The following is a 13,541-nucleotide window of genomic DNA, read 5'->3' as shown; positions in this document are numbered from 1 at the left end:
ACTGCATTAAAATTAAAGATTTGTTTAAAAAAAAGTTTTCATTTCCAAGGTAAAATATTTGAACAAGGTTTCTTTTATAGATGTTTGGACTCTCTTGGAAGGGAAAAAAAAAATAAACTCACAAAATTCCAAGATTTGAAAAACAAAATAAAAAAATAAGGTAGCTTTTGAAGAATTCATTAAAAAGATGCCTGTTAAATATTTTTTTCTCTCCAAAAATATGCTCTTTGCATCATTTACAGATAAAATTTAGAGCTACAATTTATTAATATTAGTTAGAATTTTAAATAATTTAGGCTTCGTTTCTAAAAACAGAACACATTTAGAATTTCAACTTTCTTTTCGTCATATACCAAAAAAATATTTTCCCTGCTAAATAATCATTCTTATAACTGCAACTAAAATGCCATATCACATCCTGAAAAACTTAATATTAACAAGGAAAAAGAAATAATTTATATGACACATATATTTATAATATATCAAAATAAAAGTAAAATAAAACATAAAAACTTCATTTGCTGATAAATAATATTCTTTATTTTACGATTGGTGTGATCATGTGAGTATAATGTTTGTAAATGGGTGTAAATATTACTGAAATTCAGTCTGTAATTCAGTTTGATATATTTTGGTTTAAATAAATAAAATCCAAATATTTATTTAATTGCAAGTAGAGAAACAGCCACAATTTTCTATAAATATTAAAAAAAATTAATAAATTAATGGTTAATTATTAAAAATTAATAATCAAATAGTTACATTTAATTCATTTTTAAATAATAATGAATTAATTTTTAATTAAAGTTTAATAAAAAAATTAATAATTTTCTAACAACGTTTGATTATTATTAAATTATTAATTAATAAATTAATAATTTAATAATAATATAATTTAATCAAATATTCGAATAAATATAATATTTTGAATGTAATATTTAGGAATAATGATTGTATATAAAAAATAAAACAGTAAAAATTTCATTTGTTTCTTAAAAATATTTTCTATTTTACAATTTGTCTTTTTATTGTAATAAATAATAGATGATTTATTGTAATAATAATGTTTTATTGTAAACATTGTTGCAGTTCCAGTAATATAAGTAAAATTCCTGGATTTAAAAAAAATCATCACTTTTATTATTGCAAACAAAGAAAAAACAATAATTTTCCAAAAACTTAACGCAAAGAAATCAAAAAATTGGGCCACTCAAAACAGCACCACATTTTTTTTCTCTTTTTATTTGTGTCACAGTTATTCAAATGACTGGTGACTGTATATTGCATAAGAAATCAAAACAAACATAGAGCATTTTTAGAATGCATTTGAATCATTTACACATTTTTTCAACGAGTTCCATGATAAGTATCAGAAAATATGTGACCAATAGAAATTTTCAGTAATAACGGAAAGCTATTTGTGGCTCTTGTCCAATCTGATTTGTGAAACAAATCACAAATTCACGCATTCTTTTCAAACAGAACAGCGTTCTGGAAGCATGTTCCGACCTTATGAATAACCTTTCACCGCGTTTGGTAGTTTTTAGTCCAATCAACCATGCAAGTTGTTGTAAACAACATATTATTCGTTGGCTTACTCTCTAAAATTGAATGTTTCATAAGAAAGTAACCATTTTCTTAATTGATTTCTTTTCTACTGATTTTGGAGTTTTAATAAGGTAACTGACCGTCACCTATTTTAATATCTACTCATATATAAACATTGCAAAGAGCAGTAGCCAGTCACTTGTATCTTGTTCGATACTTGTCTACGTACATTGGAGAAATAAACATGGTGAGTTTTTCTCAAAGAATATTCAGTCTTTAAAATTCGTATTGAAATATGAATTTGTACAGTTTTTTTTTATTGTATTTATAAATATCAGAGAAAATATAATTCATGTAAACATATGAATTGATTCTTTTTCCATTGTGTATAAAACTATACAGGCAAATTTAAAATTTTATTATAAAAATTTATTTTATGAAAGTGAAGATGTAATTTTTTTTATTTAGCTACATATCTATTATGCAGCTTAAATTCTTGAAATCAAATGATTTTTTGGTATTAATATTTCTGATAAAACTTATAACATCGTTGTCTTTTTAATATATTATATTAATTAACAATATATAAATTATAAATTAAAAAAATTGCATCTTTCTTATTAATCTTCAGAAATTTTTATGTTCTCCAATGAGAAACCTTGACATAGCTTTGATAGAAAAATATTTGAAATGAATTTAGTAATGATAATAATTAATTATTTTTGTACGTTATAAATAATGAATAATAATAAAATCATATATATTAAAATCGTAAATCCACAATTTTAAATTAATTATAGAATGTAAAAATATATACTATTCGTATATAATTCATTTATGAATCATTTGTCTGAATTTTTTAACTATTTTTTAAATTATTAAATTTATAAATTTTTTTGTGAGGATTCTTTCCAGAATTTAGAAAACGAAAATAAGCTTTAGAAAAAAACCCCCCACAATAGAATAAGTAAAAATATGTTTTTGTTGAAATTGTTGAAACAAATTTAGAAAAATGTTGCTTTAAAATAGTTATTTGGCAATGCAAAACTTGATCGTGCAAATTTGAATTTTATAAAGAATTTCTAGAAATTTCATAAACTTGAACATTCCAAACATAAAATTGAAAACTTTTACCTTAACATTATTCCTATATAGTAAAGGAAGATTATGTATGAAATTCATTTTTGTCCATACTTTATAAAGCTTAAAAATACAATATTTGTAATTATTTTTGTATTTTTCAAAAATTATGACAGAATGCTGCATTTGAGATAGTACTTTTCGGTTAATTTTCTTGTACTTTCTGACGAATACTTATAATATAATAAAGTTTGAGCGCAATTATGTAATTTTCTGGTTAACTTTTAAAAAAAACAACAACATTATATAATAGTTTTTGTAATTTCAGCATTAATTTTTGCATTATAAATATGCATTATAAGTTTGTTCTGAAACCAATTAAAGTTATTAGACTGTATACACTGCTGTATATATATATATATATATATATATATATATATATATATATATATATATATATATATATATATATATATATATATATATATATATATATATATATATATATATATATATATATATTGAACAGGAAATCCTAGAAATGATTGTTACTTGCCGGTTACATGATTTCAGTAATCTGATGTTAATGTAATAAAGGATTATACATTTACGCTTGAAAAAATTTGAGTAATAAATTATATAAGCGATAATTAAAGTAAATGAGCTTTAAAATTCAGCCAACTGTAGAAAATACGACAAAAAATGCTTTCAACTTAAGTCTAAAAAGAGTTTCCATTAATCTGAATTTTAAAAAGGGTCCAGTGAAAGTATGCAGTTTTAATTATTCAGACCAATTTTTATTTTAATTTCATTCTCTTTTAAATTTCCCTACAATTAAAAAGAATAATATTTTTCTGTGTAAAAATAGAATTCATTTTTATAAACAATTCTAAACATATATTTCCAGATTCATTTGCTGTTCTTAATCAGTTTGGCAGAAGGTCTATCTGCTGATCCTTATAGTTTCGGTTTCTCGAAATTTCTACCACCTTTTGGCATCCCCGCAGTAGAACCTGAAGTTGAGAAGGAGATTGAAATAAAGGAGATTGCCAGAAAACTTGCCATGGACAAGAGCTGGCCCTTCATTGAGAAAGAAATAACTTTCGATAAAGGAGTCGATTTTGGTATCGGACTAGGAAAAGAATTGGAATTCGAAAAAGAGTTCGACTTGAGCAAGATTGCAGGGTTTGAAAAGTCTCTCTCCGTCGAAAAAGCCTTCCCCTGGTCACTGTACGAGAAATATTTTGGCCTGGGTAAGAAGCTGACCTTTGAACAAGCTCTCTTTTTGGAGCTTTACAAGCGGTATGGATATTATGGTCTTTGGGTGGCTTATGAGCTGCGAAGGAGATTCCTCATTGCCAAGGAGCTTGGGCTCATAGGCAAAGAAATAGAGTTTCAAGAAGCCATCACACTGGGCCTTTTCAAAGGAATTGGTCTGGAGAAGGTTTTTGAAGCAGTTAACAAGGCTATTGGAGCTGAGAAGACATCAATAGAGTTTGAAAAGAGTTTCGGAATATTTAAGAAATTTTAGCACCAATTCATATGTAATAGGCTCCTTATAAATTTATTTATATAGTAAGTATATAATTTTTTTCTATTTAAGTACTATTAAAATGGGTCTTTAAAATCAGAAATGATATATTTAGTACAATATTTTTGGATGAAATACTAGCATTTCATTAGAAAAATGATTTTTTTAAAGATCAGGTTCTGAAGTAGAAATTCGATAATTATTCCGATTAGCATTACACAAATTCGAAATTAAGCCAAAATTTTGAATTCTAGATATTATTCTAGTAATTCTTATCTATTCTTTATTGTAAATTTTCCTAATACGTCTAAAAACCTAATGTTTTTTTAAAAACAATATGTTTTGTCATAAATCATAAGTCATAATCCTAAATCCTAAGTCATAATCCTAAATCTCAAATAATCAATCATAAATAAATCATAATCATAAATAAGTCATAATCATAACCATAAATCATAAGTCATGTTTTGTCATAAATCCTATCATAAGATAATCATTTTTTGAATATAATCAGAGTGCAGTAATATTGTATTGCAGCTTCTCTGTATCAGTTTTTTGTGGCTCCAAGCTGAAATTGATGTATTTAAAAGATATAAAATTTATTAAGGATAAGATATTTATATCAATGTATAAAATGTATGGATATATTAAAAGATATAAAAGATTATTGCAATAATATCGTTTACTTTCATAAATAAGAAATATTTTCTTGAGAATAAATTATTTTGTCGAAATATAAGAGGGTAAAAATTTAAAGTATAAAGAAAATAAAATAATGATAAATGTGAATTAAATATATTTGAAATAGAAAAAAAATATTTATATTCTTTCGCTTATAAAAGATCTTCATTAAATGAAATTCTTCTGAACGTAAATTTGAATAGAAGTCTTATTAAGAGACTTTCCTTAGATTTTGATATAAAAATGAATCGGATAAAATCAAAATGGTTTTAAATTCTTTCAGTGATATTTTTAAAATTTTTGCAGATAACTGTATGAAAAATTCCTTTTTAATAATTTTTTAAACTTCAAAGGTGTAGAAAAATGTTCTTAAAATTGCAAATAAATTGTATTTAAATTATTATTTTAATCATTTTTGAAACTTTTTCATTTTATATTTTGATTATTTTACTTTTATTATTAGTTTTGTTTTGGCTATAATCTCTATAAGATTCAAAAAAATTCTTTTGGAAATTGAAAGAAAAATAAATTTTCAACCCAAAATGTTATAAAAGAAATAAGAATGCATTCTAATTTAGATATTCTTTTCACAGGGGATGATCTATCATACGGACTGATGAAAAATGGCTGAAATTGATTTAGAAAAGGAATTTGTACAGCAGATTTCCCTACATGTATTATTATAAAAAAATAAAGATAACTTATTTATATATGAACTATGTGGATCTTGGGAAAAGTTATTCATTTTATAGTATTTTCAAATGAAAACAAAAAGGAATCAAACTATAATACAAAATGTGTAATCTTTAGCTGTCAATAATATTTAATATAAATTTCATTTTTAATGTCAAGGAAAACAAATTTAACTTTTCTATCACAGAAAAATGTTTATTAAATTTTATATCTAGATTAAGATATTTATAGGCAAAATTATTTTAAAATACGCCCAAAAGAATTCAAATCTTAAAATACATTAAGTATTTTATTCTAAATATTAATAATCCCTTTCTTAATATACTATCCAAATTTTTGGAATTATTTTTAATTTTGTACCAAGTCATAATAAAATTTTGAAATATTTTGAGGGAAAAATATCTAAAAAGATTTAACAGGTAACGAGGATTGCTCATTTGTCAAATAGATATTGCATCTTCTGAACAAGTTCAGATGTGTTGCCATTTACCAGAATAAGTTCTGGAAAATGTTTTGCTGGGATTCTTAAATTTTATGTTGAACTATTCAAGATTATTAGCTTTTGAGAATATTAAAAAACTCAATATTTTTAAGAGAAGTGTAAAAAACTAAAATTAAAAGATCATAGGAGCATTTAATGCAAATATAGTAAGCTATTTATAAAAACTAATATATACTTTCATGATCATTAAAATGAGATAAGCTAGAAAATTTTTTTAAAGTTGTTGTGAAAAATTATCATGAATAACAAATAGTTACTAAGAATTTAAGAGAGTTTATTTTTTAGAAAAATATTTGAGAAGAATGAATTTTTTTCTTTGAATTCTCGAAATACTGGTTCAAATCAAGTAAAAAATAGATGAAGTCTCCTAACCATTTCAATGAAAAATAATTCCAAACATTGCGAAGACGTTTGAAATTTGTGTTATCTATCTGAAAAATACCATGATAATTATTAACGACAAACTTCTTAGTAGCAATTAAGATTATTATTATCATGGTTACTCAATATAGTTATTAATCTGAAAGTATCGATATCTTTTCTGAATAAATAAATTTCAATTCATATAATTTCAACACAATTTTAATTCGTATATTAAGTGGAAAGGAAAGGATTTTAAAATCAGTTTTCTAGATGACTTTTTGAAGAGCAATTTCTATACAGAAATATACAAACAATGAATATCAAATACACAATGTTATATAAATGGCTTGAGCAGAAATTTAAATTAGCGATTAGAAGAAAATTATATCAAAGTTGATTTGACTTTGTAAGAGACAATTAAAACAAACATACAAATAAATTTATAAATAAATAAAATATTTCGAAAATTTATTACTAAAGAGCTTATTTTAAAATCAGAATGATTATTAGTTATTAGTATGTCTATTGTGTTCGACAATATTGTATATGGAATTTCAATTCCATGTTTCCAAAGCACCTTATGATGCTTTGTCCAAATTCTGTGTTTGTCGAATAAAAATCTTAAATTTGCTTTCACTTGAAATAAGCATTTGTTTTCATACTTTTATAATTTTGTGCCTGGAAGCTATATAAAAAATTATAAATATACTAAATTTTGCAAATTTACGAAAGGAAAAAATGACTACATCATAGAATTCGAAGCAACACTATGGATAGCAAACGTTGAATTGGTTTGGTTTAGTTATATTAATAACGTCCAGCATATTTAAACGTTTAGTTATATATAAATATAGGGCTATTTTGGGACGGACCTCCTAATTTTGAACCGCTGTCAGATGACGAGGACTACTTCTGAGCCATCATCCCCCTCTCCACACCACACTAGCGGGAGGACGTCTGGCCATGACGGATTTAACGTGCAAGACGACGGTTCTTCAGTTGAATCGGGTAACGAACCTGAAACTCGCCGGTTCCGAAGCCGAGACCTTACCACCAGGCCACCGCGGACCACACATAGCAAGGAAGGAAATTTTATAGACTGTTTGTCCATTATAAAGCATTTCCTGACTGAATATCTATAGCTAAATATATAACCACTCACGATCAAAAAGAGATAAATTAGATAAAACAGCTTATACGAATTTCTAATAATTATTACACCAAACAATGAACATGTTTGTTTCTTTTCTAAACTTAATATTTAGATTATTTAATTTTTCTTACTATAAAATGAGATTTTCATAACCATGGATTTCATTAGTTTTTCTAAAAATACGTTTTTTATGAAGATGTAGATTAAGAAAACTATGTAACTTAATTAACTAAACCATACAAATTAAACCTATTTAATATTACTTTTGAATTTACAGTGAACCGGATCATAAAAACTTTATATAAAATGAAGTCAGATTACAACTACTTGATATGCATCAAATGCGAACAAGGAATAACATAATTTTGTTTTTCATCTTCAGTAAACCGGTTCACAAAAACTTTATATAATATGAAATCGATTCTTGTCGTTGAATAAGTTTTGGTTTGAAATACAATATGAATCTAAAAAAGAAAAAAGGAGCTTTATATGTTTTTTGTATGGAGTAAAAATTAGGGTAATTACAATAACGCCTTTATATGTGTCTCTCAGAAACTACATCACAGGGGCGGGAAGGCAGACGATCTTTTATTGGAATCGAAGGTTTATCAGTAATTACTAGATCATATTCCACAGTAGAATTATCGAAACTCCGAGCCTGAAGTCAGGAAATCATTTGTTGTATCAAATTTTTCCTTGATGCGATGTAGAAATTTGTAGCCTAATGGCATGAGAGTTTTGGGGTGGGATTTTTCACTTTTAGTCTCCGATCGTTTTCCAACGAGATGAATTTTCGACTTTTAGATTTCTTTTCAAGACTACTTTTACTTCAATTATTTAAGCACTTTATCGATCTTATTCGACTAAGCTCTGAAAAATCTGTATTGGTATTCTTTGGCAACCACGAAACTCAACTAAGTATTCCTATTATCGAGATAGAAAAAAATATTTGCTTATATAGATATATATTGCGAGATAGAATATAATAATTTGCTTATTAAAATCTTTTATTCCCCCCCTCCCACATAGTAACATCCCCACTTCCGCTTGAAAAGGATACATTTGGCTTATTCTAAATTTATTACAACCCAGCAATAATTAGTAACTGGATGTTAAGAATAAGTAATTGTGCTGAACTTGTTACTATATGTTGTGGCTAATTGATCATGGAAGGGTTCAATACTGTAGGTTTTGTCCCCTTTAATAAGACTATTTTTACTGATAGTGAGTTTCTGCCTTCTATAACTGACAAAAATGATTTATACAGATCTCATGGATTATTTAGCCATTACAGGTGAGTTATCACAAATTTTAAACCAATGTTTTTCAGTTTAAATGTACCATTCACTTCCTCAATTATATTATCTGAAAATGTGAGGCTTTTCTCTAAGGCTCAGCAAAGAATAGGGACATGTAAAGAAAGACCGAAAGTTAAATCAGACATCCTGGAAAAATTAACTTTATAAGCATTTAAATTAAGTAAATAAAAATGAATCCAAAAGAAATTCTACTGTTTAACAGAAAAAGGTTAAAAAAAAAGATGAATTCTGAAAGCAGTAATAGATAATTTTTAATTATATATTTAAGTAAAGATTTTTCTCATTCATGAAATAGTAACATGATGAATATATTTTAAAAAGAGTTAACTTTTTAAAAACCACAAAATAATGGAAATAACTTTTTTTTGTATAAAAATTTTCAATTTAATCAAAATAAGAACTTTATCCTTTTATGTAAGCAAAATTCGTTTTCCCATTTATATTTGACTATAAATGGGAAATGTATAGTAAGCACACGTCAAAGATACAACACTATGTTGTACAATTGACCACTGTAAAAAAAAAGTTAAGAAATAATTAAAAATGTGAAAATTCAATATTTTAATTTTTTAAAAATATGTAATAAAAGCAAAATAAAACAATTGTAACAGAAATGTGAATTAACACACGAAGCCAATAAAAAATTACTGTTGAAAGTCAGTTAAAGGTGCAATACTCTTCTTTAGATTTTTTTTTGCATTGTGTCTATGGAACACTGCAACATGGTAACATACTTTAAAGCTGTTAATATGAGAACAAGAAAGAATAATCGTTTCCATTATAAAGTTTAGATAGAAAGTTTGAGTCAAGGTCAAAGATCTGTAAACAAAATGTGTTAATGCATAGTCTATCATTATTTAGTATATGAGTCCACTAGAATAACTGTAATAAGAAAGAAGACAAAAGTAAAATTATATCTTTCTTTCTCTAACATCCGCTTTTGGCCGTTAACTGATTAACGTAGAAACCTTGGGAGTTGCATTGAAGTCGTTCGACATTTAAAAAAAATCCGTTAATGCAAAGTTGCATTTAATCCACTAGTACCGTTTTTTCCTAAGGATATAAAAAATAAATTTTCCCCAGAATCTCTCTTTTATTGATATTTCTTGATCTGTTTTGTAACTATATAAGACCAAGAAAATATGCAAGAACTCAACATTCGATGCTAGACTTCTTTAGAGCCTTTAATTCAAAGAAAAAACGTCCGTTTTTTGAATTAAGTACCTTACTTTTGTCAAACCATGAGATTTCTGGTAAGTTAATTTTGTTTGACTTTTATGCTGGTATATCTTAATTTATATTTGAGTGAATAATATTTGTTACCAATATATAAAGGAGCAAAATCACTAATAGCGCTAAGAAAATCAGATAAAATAAGTGAAGTATGTTAATTAAATTATTAGATTTAAATGTGATCGAATTACTTGAAAAGTAAATTTTCAAACTGGCGAGTAAAAAAAGTGTGATTTCTTTTAAAAACTAATTTATCGAAAGATACAGAAAGCTGCATTCATTGCCATTAAGCAAAAATATTTTGCATATAGTAAAATATTTAAAAAATATAGTTCAAAAGGGCTTTAATTATAAAAGTTTACCTTAATGACAGTTCTTAGGTCCTATTTCGATTACCAATTTATGCAATGAAAATATAAATGAATTCGAATCATTGTTTCACACAAATTTCTCATTTCACTTTATAAATTTCCAAACAAATTTCTCATTTCTGTTCCCGTAATATTCACTTTTTCATGATTATATAATTAATAGAAATTATTTCATTTAAAATAATTAAAAATTTTGATCAAAATTTTTTTGAAAAAAGAAATTTGTTCTTCAATCTATGACTTTCTGTTAAACATAATATTTAAAAGAGTAATTTTTCAAAAATTTATATAAAGAAACTGACGACAGTATGTGTTATTATTAATAGAACAGAAGACATAAAAATTGTTGTAGAAAAGAATAATAACACATTATTCTTTTATATATAGTATAGTTTTATAAATTTATTATATAGTATTTTAGAATAAAATACTACTTATGGAATTTAATAATACTTTAAATATACATTCCTAAAAATTATGTAATTAGGCATTTCTTCGAAATGGTATTGTTGATAAATCTTTTCAGTGATGTAATGCTAAATCTATGAAATGGTTTTGAACACAATTAATAAAACTTTTTAATGCCCTTAAAGCATTTTTTCATAATTTTTTCAAATATACATATTTTGTGCTATTCCAACATGTAGCTTGATTTCAAATGCTTATAAACCAACTATATATTTATATTTTAGATTGTTTTCATTGCCATCTTTGCCTTATGTTCAACGGCTCAAGGTATGCTTGGCTTGGAATACGGAGCTGGTCTTGAAAAACTTAAAGGACTTTATGGTTTAGAATTAAAGAAACTTGGAGCTGAGAAGGCGATAGCATGGCCCTACCTGTATTATTATCCACTTCTCATGAAGGAAAAAGAGCATGAGATTGGCATTGGAAAAGAGATAGGTCTAGAAAAATCAGGACATGAAATCGGAATAGGAAAAGAGCTGGGTCATGAAAAAGGATTGGAATATGGAAAGAAATTTTACTAGAATATGAGGTAAGAAGATATAAATTAAAAAAATTATCGCTCAGAAGTGTATTAGATTTATCTTAATAAAATATAAAATCATCATTTACAACAATTATTTCATTTAACAAATTAATAATTTTTAAATAAATATCATTTCTATTTAATCTTATTAATATTTAATAAAAAATTGGAAAAAATTCATAAATATAAAGTTTTAAAATATATTGTTTTTATAAAATCAAGTATTTTCAGTTTAAAATTTTAGATCCTATGAATTCGACAGATAATCCATTCCAGAGATATTTTTAAAATTTCAATTAAAATTTTCATGCTATTTTTATAACTTTCAAAAACAATGCATGAAATTGCTACTCATTATAGTGGCATATTGAATTCTGAGCTGTCTACATACTAAACCGAATTATAGACAAACTTAAACATATTACCGAATTATAGACATATTGTTATCGATAGTTCCAAATTTAAGATATATCGATACTTTTACTTAATAATTGCATACAAATTTATAGACATTGATGGTATCTTTTTAAAGCAAATTTGTTTTGTAAATAAAAGGTAAGCATATTATTTCATGAAAATTTAAGAATTCTTTTTTATAAAGTACAAATGTGTTTTAATAACATGGTTTTAATAAATTATCTGCGAAAACCATGATAAAGATATATGAATCACATTAAAGATGTTAAATTATAGCATTAGATTTACCTTTTCTGGTATCTGAGAGACCAATAACATCAAAAGCATTAGATATGTATTTTGTAAAAATTGTGGTATGAACTTATGTAAAAGATAGTCATTAAACTAAATGAATTCAACGCCACTTTTGGAAATAAGCAATATAATAATTTTTTAAAAAATCACTTCAGAAGTAACCATCCTTTGTTGAAACTATCAACAAATTCCTTTTTAATTTCAAAAATAGAAATTAATGGATTCAAAAATTTTTTCGTAAAACATTGTAGAAGATTAAATAAATTATTAAAATTCACAGAAAATTTCCCTTTTCTTTCAGATTTAGTGGATATTTCAAGTTTCTTTTGGAAAAGAAAGTATTATATGCATCATAGAAATGATATCCTACCATATGAAAACGATTTATCTGCTTTTGCGCATTTGCTATGTAATATTTTATTATATTTTTATGAACAATAAAATGTCTTACTTTTCTTAAATGTGTTTATTTGTGTACTTTTTCATTTCACACATTCTTGTGCTTAAGAATTCACAATAACTTGAACTTTGAAGGTAATTTGTATAATTCATTATATCCTGCTCTCATTATATTTGCAGTTTTCATGAAAGAATCATATTCAGAATATTGAGTTTAATGTAGCTATAACATATCGATATAATGTTTAGAAAGTACTGTATTTTTCTACTAAAATTAAAATAAGTACTACAAAAAAAAACTTATCTATCTGAAATCATTGCTATAGTAAAAAAAAAGTCACATTATGATAAAAAAAAAATAACACAACAATCTGTGAAAAATTCATAACATATATAATTGACTGAACTTAATAAATTTACCCATCCACCATATATATTTCGATATAAAATAATTTCCAGCAACATATCATTTAAGCAAAGAATTCTGTTTGAATAATGCAGAAAATTTAAGACCATGATTTTTTTTCATTGTTTCCAAGTGTTTGGTAGAGCATCTAAAAATTCGGATTTGCTCCCGTGTATATATATATATATATATATATATATATATATATATATATATATATATATATATATATATATATATATATATATATATATATATATATATATATATATATATATATATATATATATATATATATATATATATATATATATATATATATATATATATATATATATGTATGTATATATATATATATATATATATATATATATATATATATATATATATATATATATATATATATATATATATATATATATATATATATGTATGTATGTATATATATATATATATATATATATATATATATATATATATATATATATATATATATATATATATACATATATATATATATATATATATATATATATATATATATATATATATATATATAT

At 24.5% G+C, this 13,541-nt stretch overlaps 2 protein-coding genes across 2 annotated transcripts; both read left to right on the top strand.

Annotated features, from left to right (window-relative positions):
- The first annotated feature begins 1,738 nt into the window (after positions 1 to 1,738).
- Positions 1,739 to 5,509, top strand: LOC129980903 (uncharacterized). The gene is made up of 3 exons (XM_056091380.1): positions 1,739 to 1,795; positions 3,536 to 4,203; positions 5,434 to 5,509. Exons 1-2 carry the CDS (start codon positions 1,793 to 1,795, stop codon positions 4,157 to 4,159), a joined length of 627 nt encoding a protein of 208 aa, XP_055947355.1. The 5' UTR covers positions 1,739 to 1,792; the 3' UTR covers positions 4,160 to 4,203; positions 5,434 to 5,509.
- Positions 5,510 to 10,034: 4,525 nt separating this feature from the next.
- On the top strand, positions 10,035 to 12,637 carry LOC129981583 (uncharacterized). The gene is made up of 3 exons (XM_056092487.1): positions 10,035 to 10,123; positions 11,167 to 11,471; positions 12,478 to 12,637. Exons 1-2 carry the CDS (start codon positions 10,112 to 10,114, stop codon positions 11,461 to 11,463), a joined length of 309 nt encoding a protein of 102 aa, XP_055948462.1. The 5' UTR covers positions 10,035 to 10,111; the 3' UTR covers positions 11,464 to 11,471; positions 12,478 to 12,637.
- The last annotated feature ends 904 nt before the right edge of the window (positions 12,638 to 13,541 follow it).

This window comes from Argiope bruennichi, chromosome 1 (genome assembly GCF_947563725.1).
Source record: "Argiope bruennichi chromosome 1, qqArgBrue1.1, whole genome shotgun sequence".
In the NCBI taxonomy this organism is placed as follows: Eukaryota; Metazoa; Arthropoda; class Arachnida; order Araneae; family Araneidae; genus Argiope; species Argiope bruennichi.
Note: the sequence above shows the minus strand (reverse complement) of the source record. Positions and strands in the feature narration are given on the sequence as shown.